Genomic DNA, 14952 nt, shown 5'->3' with positions numbered 1-14952 from the left:
GACAGGATTGTTGGCTTCTACTAAATATATATTCTCCCAAGTTTTCTGGAATGTAACTCACCAATCTCTCACACACCTTGTCTCCTGTTACCTTGAAACTACTCTCTTTTTAGCACTATTAGCAGGAACTCATACTGAAATGTCCGACAAGAACATGAACGATAAAGCACCTGAGCTTGGCTTACCCTTGCACGAGTCTTCTACTGCAGATCCGGAAGAGCATCGAAGCCGTCATCACACTTTGCGCACAGAGATTGTGGCCTTTCTTGGAGAGTTGATTGGAACATTCATGTTTCTTTCGCTTGCTTTCTCTGGCACGCAAATTGCCCTCAATGCCGCCAGTCCACAGCAACTGACAACGACTGCTAATGCGGTGCCTGACGTCAGCAAACTGCTCTATATTGCTTTCGCTTTTGGTGTGTCACTCGCGATCAATGTTGCTATCTTCGCAGAGCTCAGCGGTGGGAAGTTCAACCCTGCAGTAAGTTTACCACACTACTCGTGCTCCTAGAACACCAGCTTTTGAGCCTCATCCGCAAGTTGCCTGCTATTAGTTCTTCAGCCCACTAGACGATGATTGTAACTGATGTTAACTTGGGATTAAGGTCACCGCAGCCCTCTGGCTCACCAGAAAGATCCACTGGCACCGTGCGGTCCAAACAATCATTGCGCAACTCATCGCGGGAATAGCAGCAGCAGGCTTCGTCTCCGGTCTGTTACCTGGACCTCTCATTATCGCTACCAAGCTAGATCCGTCCATCTCAATCGCCCAGGGTCTCTTCTTGGAAGCCTTCGTCACCACCCAATTGATCCTGACCATTCTCATGCTGGACGCTGGGCCATCTAAGCCAATGTATATTGGGTTGTCGCTATTCATCGCACAGATATGCAGTGTATTCTTTACCGGCGGAAGCTTGAACCCAGCGCGAAGTTTTGGTCCCGCGGTTGTCACACAATTTACTCACTATCACTGGATCTACTGGATCGGACCTCTGTTGGGGTCGGGTCTAGCGAGTGGCATTTATGCACTCATCAACTGGGTTCGACGTGGCCAAGTGTAAGCGGCAAAGGTGTCACTACAAGGAAAGACTAGGGGACACAGCATGTGAAGCACAATCTTTACCTCTTGTATACGAAAGTATCGCAATTTCATGACACCCCTTCAACTGTTTCTTTCGTTCTCACCGGGTGGAAGTGGATTACCTGATTTGTTTGTGATTGGAAATGTTTAACTGGGCTACGTTGCGAATTAATATGAGGGCTAAATTGTGCAATCAAGGGAGAATGGCTGTATTCATAACAATAGCTATTAGCAAAGATACTAATCTTAATACCCGCTGCCCTAACCATGCTTCGCCACCGCACTCAAAGTACCTTCACAGAACCCGCGATAGCTCAGCTAAGGCGTAGGCGCTTTGAAATTCCTCACATGCTTCGCCAGTAGATTTTCGCACGTGTCTACCATTATTATGTTCAAAACAAACGCTGCACGAGAGATCCGTAAGAATTAGCCAAGTGCTTTAGCGGTGCCTCCTGTATTGCACTTCCGCTAAGCCGTTGTTCTTGACTCTCGGCAGATGACTTTACGCGATTTGCTACTGCGACTCAATATAGGTGGATATGAGCCGCACGGGCACTTTGCCCCATTTCGTCTAAACACTACAGATAGCGATAGGACCTGCATAAGAAAGTGGTATATTGTTCTCTACAGACCTATGATGTATATAATGAACGCGTAAGTAAGAGTTTGGTATACACAACCTAGGGAGTGGTGCTCCGCCCGCCATCAGTGATTATGCTTCTACTGGCAGTGCTATCCTTCCTCGGAGTCCTCGGCGAAAGTCTTGTCGCAGGTGCGTTGAATAGTGCTAGCCTCGCCCGTGACGTCGCGCGTGTCGAGTCGATACGCCAAGTTAAAAACGTCCAGCGGCAGGTTTCTCACCTCGCACAATTCGGTCAATGGCAGCAAGTTGGCCACCTATTCTGCGTTAATAGTACCCTTGTATGGGGCAATATCACTGTCCATGGCTCCAGGTCGATCGAGTCATGGTTACGAGGCGATGCTGGTAACATGGACGGCATATATCCCGGCTCCTTGGACACTCCCATCGTTGAGAATCCCGTCGTTACCCTCAGCACCGATGGCCGAACTGCGAAAGCTCGATGGAATGGGATGCGATTTCAGGGTGATGGTAGAGGCAAGACGCGGATCCAGGGCGGCATATACGAGAATGATTATGTGATGACGGATAATGGTTGGTGTATATCTCTGTTGCACTACTATGCAATGTATGAGGGTACGTACGAAGACGGTTGGTACAACGTCGACGGAAAGGGCATACCAATTATACCCTACCACTTCACGCCTGGAGGATCTGGATTACCAATTCCGCCTACTCAGGGAACGCCACAGCTGTACAATGGAACGATCGAGCAACTAGAAGCAAGAATCCAAAGATTGAACGACGAAGACAATGTACGGAATTTGATGCACGCGCATGGATATTATGTGGACCGAAGGATGTGGACGGATGTCGTGGATCTGCACACAGTTAATACCACTGTCAAAGTTAGCAATGGCACGAGAGTCACTGGAAAAGAGGGGCTAAGGATTGTCCTGGAGCGTATGGGCCCAGAAGGACTGACGCAGGGTATCAATAACGACCATCCGATCTTCGATATGATCGTCGAGGTAAACGCGAATGGAAAGGAAGCTTTTGCTCGTGGGATTGAGATCGCAATGCTCGGTGACGCAAACACTCGCGACGCATCCTGGGAGTTCAATGTGTTTCGCAACCGGCTTGTGAAAGAAGCTGGCGTGTGGAAGATCCAAGATGTCGAGATTACGCCGCTCATAGTCGCCGACTACTACTCTGGTTGGGGATACGGCGGTACGCACCCGCCAAACACCTACATCCCACCATTCTTGGATATCAGTGGTCCAGTAGAGCTTCGTAGCCGCGTGAGCACAAACACAAACACGACTGTGGACGACTTGGAACGTCGTCTTCGGCGTAGCGCAGCCTATGATGGCGCGGAGAACCAATCGCACGCATACGGCTACTTCCTCGATGACCTTCAGGCCGACAAATTGGGCGCTCTATTCGCTAGGCGAGGACACAAAGCATCGCCTTTTGCAGGCTTCTTCCAGACTCCTGAGCGCATCACACAGGCAAACTACGCCGCGTACGGGAAGAATCACTCAGGGTTGCGATCGAGTATATCGTTCCACTGGCGGCCACAGCCTGTCATTCTTGTATCCAAAGATGGCAGGAGCGCATCCTTACGTACGAGACTGTTACAACCCTCGACCTCTATCAACAAGGCGGGCAGCTTCAACTCCGCAATGTACCATGACCAAGTTGTTCTTGAAGATGGCCAGTGGCGGCTGTGGAGCGTAACGATCGACGAGTTCTACTGGCAGTCTACATCATGGAAAGAAGGGTGGAGTATGGCAAATCTAGGGAACTCCAGTCAGTCTCCTACTGAACCGCCTGCTTGGACGAAGAAGTACCCGCCCGACCTTACCATGGCGGAAGTAGGCGAGAGGGAAAGTACATTTAAAGGTGGCAGTGGTCGAGCTATCCAGTGGCCTGAAATTCAGCGGATGTGGTTCCAATATCGCAATCCGGTAAGTGGAAGAACGCCAGAGTGGTATTGGCCAGGTTGTGTGCCCTGTGAGGCCCGAAAAGAATGGAATTTGCGGGCGAACGGATGGCAAGAGCCTGGAACAGGTCCAGGGGACAAGATCTAAAGATTAGAACATGGCTCTCTCCATCTTGCTCGTGTATCCCAAGGGGTTAGGTCATGCGACAGAAGGAGACTCATCGGCCCCTTGCGGCTACACGGAGACCGAAGCGTATGCACATACCGAGACCAGCTTATGTGATATGAATAGCGCTTCTTTTGTGTGCGGTAGTACCGGGTTGGAAAAGGGGACGGAATAGGGAGCCTCAGGTTAGGTGAGATGGACTATAAGACCAAGGCATCGTTGGTACTCCCAGTCCAACAAGACGGGAAACGAGTGATTCTCCCAAACACCTTTGCATGCACTCTGTGTGTACCCCGAGTACGGTGAGATTTGGTGTTTGTTGAAATGTGCTGATGATGCCAATGCTTGGCGATAATAATCATAACCGGAACTCGGGACTTTATTCTGGCGGGGCCTCCCATGACGTACGATAGACACCTCATACGCAGGCACACAGGCACATCCTGCCCCTACGACACTCCAACATGGCTAGTCGAAGTCCAAGGCCTTGCAATTCAACCCACCGGATGGAACGGATCGCTGGGGCGCAGTCATGTGTCCATACCAGCGTGGCTGGGTCCGCTGACGGACTCCACACGTCGTGCCAAGGTTGCGCCTCAAAGTGCTCTCCTCGTATCCACTCGCTCGAAGCGATCTCGACTACGAAGCTTGTGGTGTAGCGCACCGCGGACCTGTCACGGAACAGTCGCAAAAGGCGGGTCATCGTGCCCAGACCGGACGAGCCTTTGAGCGGTCATGAGTAGCAAGGCTAGCAAGCAGGAAACGGGCCCTGTTTGTCGTTTGTACTTTATCAAGCAGCTAGGCCCTTGTCCCTGCTGCTTTCCTGTCCGCCTTTTGGACCTTCTCTTATCGATTGCGACCATTGTCTTCTGCAGTGCGACCAAGACGGTGGAGAAGACATGATGCAGTACAAGAAGCTACTAACCCTCGCGCTCGCTCCGTCGATCGTGTTCTTCCTCCTATCCTTGGTTTCGGTGGCGTTGACAGTACATTACTGGATCATCGGCGACTGGATTATGCCGAGAGCCGTGCAAGTTCCAACAACCAACTTCGATGAGCGCACGCAACGATACAAGACGGACGCTACCATTGTCTGGTACACAGACAAGGACACCGATGTGACCATTGCCTCTGGATGTCTGAATCTGGTAGCTGGCATAGTGTCGCTCATGGCTTGGAGTTTGCTGCGAAAGCCAGGCATGGACTCGCAGCATGCGGCAGTATGTGACATGACGCAACAGTTTGGAGATTTAATTACACCCTGGCTAACATGTCGCAGGGCAAGCGTCGATTTTGGATCATCGCTGTTGTCGTCATGTCAGTCACTGGAGCCGCAACCGCCCTCGCATCCATCGCGTTACACTATACGGAAAAAGGCCCTGACCAGTATGGCTGCAATCCTGACGTCCTCAGGATGGGCGGGAAGCTCAACACGAACATGTATTGTACACGAGAGATGGCAGCCTGCAATTTCCTACCAAAGTATCTCAAAACAAAGGACCGCGGCAATGCTTCGGTAGCATGCAACGAGACTGTAAGTGTCTATAAATCAGTTTGTCGCGACGCCTTTACTGACTCGCTCCAAGCTTGTGGTCAAGTGGCTGCAGATCATCCTAATCATCAACGCGCTCATTGTTCTTGCCATGTTCAGCGTCCAGGCCCGAATACGCCGGACAACGAGGGAGACGACCACCAAGGAACCTGTTCCTGAAGTGATTTAAATCGTTGACTTTTCAGCATCATCTCTTACGCATCTTACGACTTTATCACGGCCTGACATTCCTGCATCTTGTTGCGACTACAATCATTGCATCATCATTGGAGTTTGGTACTTCGGTGTTCGCATTGACCTAAGAGTTGGGCTGGGTGCATCAGCATTTCAAGGGCACTAGACATCACTAAAGCATCTTCAGGGTTGGCACTACTGTCGGAACTAAAGAGGCCATTGGGAAAATCTATTTCCAACTGGATCTATGTAAGCTTATTTTCATAGTCACATGTACGCCTTACTGGCAGCCGTGTCCCTGCGGTTGAATATAATGGATACCGGCCTTGGCGAGCATAGAATGTGTGCTTTACCACCTCGAATTAATCCACTTTACCTACATGACAATGTGCTTCCTCACGATTAACCAAAGTGCCAAGCGGGCATTTCCCATCAGTTTGATAATGTTATCTTTGGCGTGTCTGGCCTGTGATTTTCCCAGTCGCTAGCTCCCGTTCCTGGTCGTCGCTCTGTCTTCATCTGCTGTCGGCCGCATCGTGATCGCTGCTCGGAAAGCTCCAATCGCTCGATTGAGCATAATCATAATCCTCGTCGACCTCACTAGCAGCCACTGTGCCAGTCTGGTGCCTCTGCTTTGTGGTGGGGAAATGCAAGGAACTCGCTGGGGATGGTGACCTGGACCGACGCCGCTTCATCGATTGCACGTACCCAAATGCACTGAGATCGTTACGCAGCGAGTGTCGAGATGATGGGGGTGACATGGACCGTGGCCGTTTCCAGGCGTTGGCGTATGGAGTTATTGGTGGACTGGAAGCTTTCCCTATGGGTTCATGAAATGCGTCGTGATGGGCTGGGGCGTGGTGCAAGCCCTGGAACGGCGCTGGTGGAGTTTGGCTTTGATTATTAGGATGCTCATATCTTCGTTGGATGCGCTCAATGATTTCGGTTTCGTTCTTGCGATGGCCTTGTTGCGGCATGTTGGCGGTCACGAGGGCCCAGCGTTGGAGGTCGTCAGTGGAGCGAGAAGCGAGGGTTGGGGCGATTTGGTCATCTGCGCGATGCAACTTCTCCTCCCAGCCTCTCTTCTTTGGCCAACCCTTCCGGTTGTTGTTGTTGTTGTTGTTTTGATATGGGTGCCAGTTATTGCGATAGGGACGCGCCATGGTGGGTTGCGCGCTGTTGTGGACTGAGGTTGAGCGTGTGGTACCGGTAGCGGACGAACGCAAAGCGTGTCAACAGTCCAGTGTCGTGTCGACGCGAAACACTTGTTGTTGCTGCGAGGCAATCACTGTCCCAGGGACCTGCGCTTAGAAGACGCGTGAATAATGAATGAAGCACTCAATGGACTTGTTTCGATGAGTATGTCCTTCAACTGGACGAACGGATGGCGTCCAGGCATGTCGCGACGTCACTGCAGGTGGTCCTCTTGGCAGGGTCGACACAATGCGCCTTGTCTAACCACAACTCTTCTCTTGCATCTTCAAGTCTTCTCTTCATTCCCACACCTCTCTCTCTCCCTCTCTTCTAATACCAAGATCGGTCCTGCTTCCCCAAGCGGTGCTCGCGGCATTAGCCCTGCAATGCTTCCCGCTTCCATGCAGCCATTGACGAGATGCAGCAGCTTCGGCTAATGGCAACCGCTGTACGCGCACTGCTTTTACGCATAGGACTACGGTGCGTTATCTGGGCTAGGATTACGCTGAGTACCTTCGACTAACTTGTTGTAGGGACCATGTTATCGCAAAGAGCCCGGCCATACTTCCTGGCCATCATCAGAGGACCGTATCGCTCAGCTTACGTAGAGAAGCGCACCGATACACAGTCCGAGTCCCCGCGGTTCGTGCCACATTCACACGTGTGAGGCCTGCATAGCGTTCCACGAATAGCCCGTGGCAGATTAAAACGCGTGTAATATGCCATCCTTTCACCCAGAGCTGGCGCAGTCCACAATTCTGCTTCCATGTGATTGGCCATGTATGTCTTGATAGCCACCCTAACGAGCGCAACACCGGTCATCTACGCTTTCGTTACCAGAGTGCTGGATACCGTTCGTCCTTCAAAATGCCCTCCCAGCAAGCTGAGGCGCATTTTTCCATTGCTTTGTCGTTTCTTCTTCCTATATTGCCACCAGAATGGCATCCTCAAGCCGCATTCAAGATGCGGATGCTAACGACCATGATGCCAATACCGATACCGATACCGATACCCATACCCATGACGACCCTGCAGCCGATACGGCTAGCAGCTCCGATCCGTCCCTCCAAATCGACGTGCGTCCCACTATTGGCGCCATAATCTTTCTCGACTAACAGCTGCCCGAACAGAGCGACGAGCGCGACTCGGCTTATGGTGACAGCCAGTCCTCGTACGTCTTTCCTGTCCTCTGTTCTTCTCCTTGTCTTCTTGACCCGACATCGACATCGTTATTGACCATCACAAGTTATACCATGTCAGCCACTTCTTCCGTCTTCAACTTTCGCTACGAGAATGGCAGGCGGTACCACGCTTATGCCGAGGGGAAGTACCCAGTTCCAAATGATGAGGTGCGCACACGGTCCTCCACCCTACAGGGGCACCAGCTGCTGACAACGACTGTCCCAGACCGAGGCCGACAGACTCGACCTCCAGCATCAGGCATTTCGACTCTCACTAGACGGCAAGCTTTATCGAGCCCCAATTCCAAAAGACGTGCAAAACGTGCTGGACGTTGGTTGTGGTACTGGCATATGGGCCATAGAATATGCCGATGAGCACCCATCCGCCCGTGTGCTCGGGACAGATCTAAGTCCAATCCAGCCAGCCCAAGTCCCTCCTAACTGCGAATTCCTTATCGACGACTGTGAACAGGACTGGATATTCCGCGATCAATTCGACTACATCCACACCCGGGCCATGGTAGCAGCCGTGAAAGACTGGAACCGTTTCTTTGAGCAGGCATACGCAAATCTCAAGCCCGGAGGCTACGTCGAATGTCAAGAACTCGCCTTCCCTATCAAGTGTATGGATCCTGGTGTCACAGCCGAAAACTCGGCTCTTATGCGCTGGTCGGAATATTTCCTTGAGGCGGCTTCCAAGGTGGGCTTGGACGGCACAGGTCCTCGCCATTTCACGCCCAAACTTCGCGATGCGGGTTTCGTCAACATCAACGTGAAAATGCACAAGTGGCCGGTTGGACAGTGGGCCAAAGGTGCAAAGTTCAAGTTGCTTGGCCGGTTCGCGTATGAAGATTTGATGGACTGGCTACCGAGTAGCTCGCTTGGACTATTCACGAGAGTGTTGAAGTGGACACGGGAGGAGGTGGAAGTATTTCTAGCCGAGTGTAGGACAGAAGCCAAGCGCAAGGATCGTCATTACTACGCCGATGTGTAAGTCGTCTGTGCACCGGGGCTTTCACATACGCTGACATTGTAGTCTCTTTTGGTACGCACGCAAACCCGAGGATGCAAGCAACTTGGGCTACGGCCATGAGCCTACCCAAGCTGAAGAGCTACTGGAATATGACGAAGAAGAGACCGAGCCTGAAACAAGCACGACGCAAGCCCAGCCCATCCCAACAACGACCGATGTAACACGAGCATCCGTGGAGCAGCTTGCTGCTGTGGCTTCGCAAGGCGATGACAAGCCTGCGACCGAGCAATCAAAGTCTTCTGCGACCGTGGCGAAAATCGACGAGGCGGCCATCAAATAAACCATCACGGATGACTAGTAGGACAATGTACATATTTCATGATAACGATTTTGCGTATTTCTGATCAATGAAGAGTAAAGCCTTTTGTTAATTTGGACTTGGTATTCATTCTATCACTAGATATATCAGGGGCACGAGTCGAATCATCAACAGCGTGCTCAGTACCGCCCTTCCCACCTCCTATCCCGGCTAAGCTTCAATGGCACGGGCACAAACGCATCCCCCGCTCCCCTGGCAACCCACTCCCCTTCACTCGTGAGCTTCATCCTTTCTCGCCAGTTATCCGGCGGCTCTGCCCCCTCGCCCGGAAACAACCGCCTCCACGCCTCCTTTGGCCCTTCCTTCGGCATATCCTGATTGGGCACGGCAGTCTTCACGAACGACCCCAAACATAGCATGTTGCCTTCAATGCGGAAGGTTTCGTCGAATGGGCTGGCGCGGTACGCATTGTGGTGGATCGACTCCATGACGTTACTGGTCGTTGAAAATCCCTCGAGGCGATTGGCAGGTGGATCGGGGTGTGGCGAGGGTGGGATTTCACACACTGCGCCGGGCGTTCGCCTAGTACTGCGCGTTGGGTACTTATGGCCGGCGTTGGCTTGGTTTGGCGGCCTCGAGCTGGGTTTAGGTCTCGGTTCAGGCCGCGAAAGAGGAGCCTGGAGGCCTTCAGACACAGACCGAGTTGCCAAACAGTCCGGTGATAGTTGATCCGGGAGCTCTTCAACTTCTTGCCCGCCGGTACGGCGCTTCTTCCTGCTTCTTGCCAGACCAGAACTCGCAGGCTGTGGTTCGCGAAATTGTGCCAGCTTGTCACCACTTAACCGTAGCCGGACGATGAGGCGCGCAGGTTTCTGAGCCTCAACGGCTTCTTCTGCCACCGCAACCAGCTGGTCTCTTTTCCTCTTCGGCGACAACGGCTTAGGTGCGGCTACTTTGTAGTATGTAAACGCCGCACCCAACAGTCCACTCAATACTGGCACTGCATTGCCATCTACCGCCCAATGGTACTCCACCTGCTGGAGTTGTGCCGCAGTGAGTTGCGACTTATAGCGCTTGCGGAAGTGGTCCAGTGGGTGGCACCGAGACTCAGGGCTTTCCTGATGATGCCGCTGACTAGGTGGTGGTGGTGACTGGCCTTGGTCATCATCGCCATAATCCGTCTCATCATCTTCAGGTATAGCCTGAGTAGTGGTGGCGTTGGGAGGACTAGCGAGATTTGAACTCGAACTGGGAAGCGTTTCAACGCCAGGACAGGTGCGTTTGGTAATAGAGTTAGGGGTGTTTGAAGGTAGACTCTGAATGGGAGTATGTCTAGCTTCATCGGTTGTTGCTTGTTGCAAGACCTGCATGAACCTTTGGTTCAGAGTCGATATGGAAGGTGTTGTTGGTAAAGGGCGATATGACATGGCTGATAACCTTTTATTGGTGACTTGCAGTATGCAAAGGTGAAGGTAATTCTGGCCTAAGGAGAAGAGAGTCTTTGAATGTTGCTGAATGACTGATATACTTCTACGAAGCCATATGCTTGTTAAATACATTTAGACAATTCCAGCCATCTATTGTTCCAAGCCTTGAAAAATGCCATAAATATCAAGGAACCAAGGTTCATGTGGGGAATCAGCTCAACACACTCTAAACTTCGGAAGGTGAATTACAATCACCAAAAATGCGCTTTATTGTCCCGTAGTTCAATTGTAGCGAGTTTTTACCTAAGAGAATGGCGCCAACTACTCAGAAGAAAGCCAGTATTATTTCTATTCAATAACCGCAGCTGAGAAATGTCAACCTTTAGGGTTACTACCAATAGCAAGGCATGCGATTATGTATGGACTATGTTTTATATAAGCCTAGGGATACGTCCTCGCGCCAGTTAGCCGGCCTTGACCGACGTGCACACGAGTCTCGAGATACTGCGTAAGTCGCAAATACTTCGCGTTAACTGAACCTCTTACCATACATGAAGGACCTATTACCGTCCGAGCTGCATGCTCAACAAAACAATACACATTACCTATCCACCAAACCTTTCACTATGCTTCCATCTTACGATACCGCAATATTCTCCCTATCAGTTCGGCTCTCTACCTTGATAAGAGCCATGACCCTCTCATGCTCTACGAGTTCCTGCTCCTTGAATTTTGAGATCAAATCCATCGTGCTCCGTCTCACACTCACCATGCTCTGCTCCTCACCAGCGCCGTCGTCACCCAGGGAAATGAAACTTGGCCGTGCGCTTCGTCGACTCGCATTGGTGACGCGACTCAGCTGGCTAGCGTTCCTCGAGTGTCTTGCCATTGTCATAGGTATAATGCGCGAGTGTATATACGCGCGCTTGCTGTCGAGCGATAACCGAGCAGGTTCGCTAAAGGCTTCGATGCCAAAGTCCGCTTCGGTGCTTAGACGAGGGAAAGACGGAACACAGTTCTCATAATAATGCGACCACACGCGAGCACGATCTGTGGCATGCTCCGAGTCACCAGCGCCATCGTGGAAAGACAAATCGTTGAGGTTCGGCGCAGATGAGTTTCGGCGAGGGCGAAGCGTAGCCATCGAGTCCTCTTCACGTAGCTTTCCCTTGCCTTTCACATCACTATTTCTATGCTGCAGTTGTCGCTCGACAAGCTCAAAACTGCGGTCGTGTGGTTCTGCGCTTCCATCTCCGTTGGCACCCCCGGTCCAGACATCAGGTAAAAGCTCTAATTCGGGAAACTCCAACGTGCCGCCGGATGCGATAGAGCTGCGATGCCCCCGGCCATGCTTTCGGAACTCTGCACTTTGACTCTTGAAGATCTTTGAATAGTTCTTGAGGAAAGTTTTGCCGAATGTCATCGAATTGCTTTTCGCCATGCGACCGCTACCGACCTTCTTCTTTTTCTTCTTTTGACCGGGGAGCAGTGGTGGTGAAGGGAGTCGCTCTATGGGGTCGATCAGGTCGTCATCGTGTTTTTCATCTTTTGCTGAAGCAAACTTGATCGCCGCTTCGAGCGCAAAGTCGCGAGTGTCGACACGATCCACCTTTCTTGCAGATAAGATGCGATCATGACGGGTATGTGATGGGTAGCGACCCCATGCACCGACCACTTCAATGCTGTCACCTTGCTTCTCGAATGCGTTCGACACTTCCCGCCCTGGGCTGATATCACCCCTGCCTGTTAAGGCACTGCGCCGCGGGATCGCTTCCAGAAGTGACTCGGACCTTAATTGACCTGGGGATGGTGGGTCGACAAGCGATGCAGAACGTGGTCTGACCGTGTTCACGGCGTGATCGTCTAGACCTATGTCCTCTTCACCAGTGGTGTGTTTCGCGGAAATGCTTGCGCTGCGCTCACGGAACGGGCTTGCGTGCACGGCAAGGTCTCTATTCTTTGGAAGAAAGAGCGATGCCTTCTCTTCTTGATGTGCTGCAAGAGCACGATCCCATACGTGATTGATCCCCTTGTTCTTGCCAAGAGCTTCTTGCTCAGTTTGCAAGCTCATCATAGACCCGTGTCGTTCTCGATCGACGGGAATGGGGATTGTGTCGGAGGGACCGTCCATAGCCATACTCAGAGGGTCAGGCGGCATATTGGCCTCACTTTGGCTGCGCATACTCAGGCGCTTGGAGTTTAGCAGTTTCATAATCGACGTGGACGGGACCAGCTTCTTCTTTGGCGGAGAGGGGCTGAACTCTTCTCGGAACTTGGACACTTTCGTCTCCGCCACACTGTTTTTTCGTGCCAAAGGATGAGGTGCCACAAGTAGAGGACTCTCTACGATAGAATCTTGTGCTCTTTCGATATTCAAAGTGTCGTCCTGTTGGGCTGGCCCGGGTGTATCTTGGTGGCTGGGAAGTGAATTCGAACCATTGGCCTTCTTGATATCCGTTGATGACATACTGAATGTGTGGTGCCCTGTGCTAGTCCGTGACAAGTTCAACATAGACCCATCGAAGCTGTCTGGCGGACTTTGCGGCCTACTGGAGTATATAGATGACGCAACGTCAGGTCGTAGGTCGCAATCCTTGAGCAGAACTCTACCCCATTTGCTCGGTAACTTGGAGCTGGAAAACCCAGAGCTCGAAGTTTGTCGCTCATGCCGAGCGAGCTCTCTCCGCATATGAGAGTATTGGCTCTGATCTGAGACGGTGCGTTCGCGGAATGGGGGAGGTGGTGTAGGTAGATCCGGAGCATCTGCAAGTTGGTCCCACGAGAGTAGTGAGCCCGAGCGGAGATGGTGAGAGATGCGCATGTTGTGGAGATGCACCGAGTGACGTGGGTGGTCTTCCTCGTCTTCATCTTTGCTTGGTGGGGCATTCTCACTGGGGACACCTCGAACGGATGTGGATGGTCTGGGACTGATGATGGAGGTCGGTTGCTGCACACGGATTTCTACCGCACGAGCTGAAGGAGCAGCAATGCCATTGGATGAATGACAGCAAGGAACCAAAGAGGCGCCCTCATGACCCTGACTATCGGTATAGCTCTCCTTTGAGTGCTGCTTGGGGTCTGAGATTGTCTCAGATGCTTCAGGGTTGATGTGCCGCGGTGGGACAGGAAACTGCGATAGGCGAAGGCTTTCGTTTATCGCCTGAGACCAAGGTACTCCATCATTATCATGTGTGGTGAGGCTCGGTAGTCTTAGTGGTGAAATTGGAAACATTTTGGGCAAGCCTATCGCGGTAGCAGAGTGCGAGCGTCTCGATCTGCTGTCGCTCTCGGAGACGATGTCTGATCTTAGATTTGGGGTGCTGAAGACTTGACTGAAGCGGGGAGAGGCGTCTGTCTGAGGCCTCTGAATCTGGTAGGGCTGCAGCTGGCGTTTGCGCTCGGTGCTGTTGGGGCCCTTGGTAGATGATCCTGGCGTTGGCTTGCTGCGAGAAGTTAGCATCTTGAAGTGTTTCAAGTTGGTATATCTGACCTGCCAGTGGAAGGTGTCCAGTCAATGCTGTGAATACTCGGCCTCTTGCCTGGTGTCTTCTTCCCAAGGTTGGTCGCGATGTCGTCCAGCATCTCGGCATCAGAATCGTAGCCGCCTTCATCTGGCTTCTTGTCGCTCAGAAGATGCTTTCTTAGGTCATCCTTGGTGACATTGAGTTGCTGATTTGGTCCATCTCTCAGCTGCTTGACCACAGTGCCAGGCTCTTCACCGACGTCCCTGTTCTTTGCCTTGGGACGGGTTGGTCGGACGGCTAGATCCTTCTTCGGATCGTCTTTTGAAAACTTTCGTCTAATGATAGATCGCATGCTCGTCATCTTGTGCAAACTTCGTAGGCTGTACATGGACCCCCGGCTGAATCGTCCACGAGCACCTCGCGTCGGCGATGGCCCATCGTCGGCTTGATCTTGAGCATTGTTGAAGATGTCGCGGAGCTCATGGAGGTCCTCAGAGCGGCCACTCGTAAAACGAGAGTTCGACGATGCTGTCTCCTTTGGCAGGAGAGGCCGATTCACTGGTATGGCTTGGCTGACGCGAGCATTAGGCAGCTCTGGTGACTCTGGCCGACCCTCTTGCTCTGTTGTACAACATAGTTTCGACGCCATAATGCAAACGGGTTGAGAGATGAGCGAGGCGTTCGTCTGTTGACGTCTGCCTGTCGGTCGACCAGGAGGCCCTTCCGCCCCGTGGAGTGCTTGCCCACGATCGAGAGTTGAGGAAGGAAGAGTACGCCAAAGCACAGCGGATGAAAATCAAATGCACAACAAAGCTGAAGAATTGCAATCCATCTGGAAATCAAAGCAGAGGCACGCTGTGAGAGCGGATATTGCCATGATCGTCACCTCTTGGAAG

General features: G+C 52.0%; 7 protein-coding genes across 7 annotated transcripts; 4 read left to right on the top strand and 3 right to left on the bottom strand.

Annotated features, from left to right (window-relative positions):
* The first annotated feature begins 71 nt into the window (after window positions 1-71).
* On the top strand, window positions 72-1105 carry K460DRAFT_2678 (lens fiber major intrinsic protein). Its single transcript, XM_040927531.1, has 2 exons — window positions 72-481; window positions 606-1105. Exons 1-2 carry the CDS (start codon window positions 140-142, stop codon window positions 1059-1061), a joined length of 798 nt encoding a protein of 265 aa, XP_040792292.1. The 5' UTR covers window positions 72-139; the 3' UTR covers window positions 1062-1105.
* A 613-nt stretch (window positions 1106-1718) lies between these two features.
* K460DRAFT_381663 (uncharacterized protein) lies at window positions 1719-3754 on the top strand (the record flags this gene model as incomplete). The annotated part of the gene is made up of 2 exons (XM_040935372.1): window positions 1719-1735; window positions 1873-3754. 2 exons carry the CDS (start codon window positions 1719-1721, stop codon window positions 3752-3754), a joined length of 1899 nt encoding a protein of 632 aa, XP_040792291.1.
* Window positions 3755-4674: 920 nt separating this feature from the next.
* K460DRAFT_372165 (uncharacterized protein) lies at window positions 4675-5493 on the top strand (the record flags this gene model as incomplete). The annotated part of the gene is made up of 3 exons (XM_040934484.1): window positions 4675-4992; window positions 5052-5306; window positions 5359-5493. The coding sequence occupies 3 exons, from the start codon at window positions 4675-4677 to the stop codon at window positions 5491-5493; spliced, it is 708 nt and encodes a 235-aa protein (XP_040792290.1).
* A 520-nt stretch (window positions 5494-6013) lies between these two features.
* K460DRAFT_349885 (uncharacterized protein) lies at window positions 6014-6661 on the bottom strand (the record flags this gene model as incomplete). The annotated part of the gene is made up of 1 exon (XM_040931453.1): window positions 6014-6661. The coding sequence occupies one exon, from the start codon at window positions 6659-6661 to the stop codon at window positions 6014-6016; it is 648 nt and encodes a 215-aa protein (XP_040792289.1).
* Window positions 6662-7630: 969 nt separating this feature from the next.
* Window positions 7631-9186, top strand: K460DRAFT_399838 (S-adenosyl-L-methionine-dependent methyltransferase; the record flags this gene model as incomplete). The annotated part of the gene is made up of 4 exons (XM_040936265.1): window positions 7631-7768; window positions 7823-8041; window positions 8100-8863; window positions 8910-9186. 4 exons carry the CDS (start codon window positions 7631-7633, stop codon window positions 9184-9186), a joined length of 1398 nt encoding a protein of 465 aa, XP_040792288.1.
* K460DRAFT_2659 (uncharacterized protein) lies at window positions 9106-10858 on the bottom strand. Its single transcript, XM_040927501.1, has one exon. The coding sequence runs from the start codon at window positions 10722-10724 to the stop codon at window positions 9345-9347; it is 1380 nt and encodes a 459-aa protein (XP_040792287.1). The 5' UTR covers window positions 10725-10858; the 3' UTR covers window positions 9106-9344.
* A 272-nt stretch (window positions 10859-11130) lies between these two features.
* On the bottom strand, window positions 11131-14929 carry K460DRAFT_2621 (uncharacterized protein). The gene is made up of 2 exons (XM_040927471.1): window positions 14083-14929; window positions 11131-14035 (listed from the first exon to the last, which is right to left on the bottom strand). Exons 1-2 carry the CDS (start codon window positions 14703-14705, stop codon window positions 11230-11232), a joined length of 3429 nt encoding a protein of 1142 aa, XP_040792286.1. The 5' UTR covers window positions 14706-14929; the 3' UTR covers window positions 11131-11229.
* Window positions 14930-14952: the final 23 nt, after the last annotated feature.

The sequence above is a fragment of the Cucurbitaria berberidis genome (genome assembly GCF_010015615.1).
Source record: "Cucurbitaria berberidis CBS 394.84 unplaced genomic scaffold K460scaffold_1, whole genome shotgun sequence".
NCBI classification, from domain to species: Eukaryota; Fungi; Ascomycota; class Dothideomycetes; order Pleosporales; family Cucurbitariaceae; genus Cucurbitaria; species Cucurbitaria berberidis.
The sequence above is the reverse complement of the archived record's forward strand: the minus strand, read 5'-3'. Positions and strand labels throughout refer to the sequence as shown.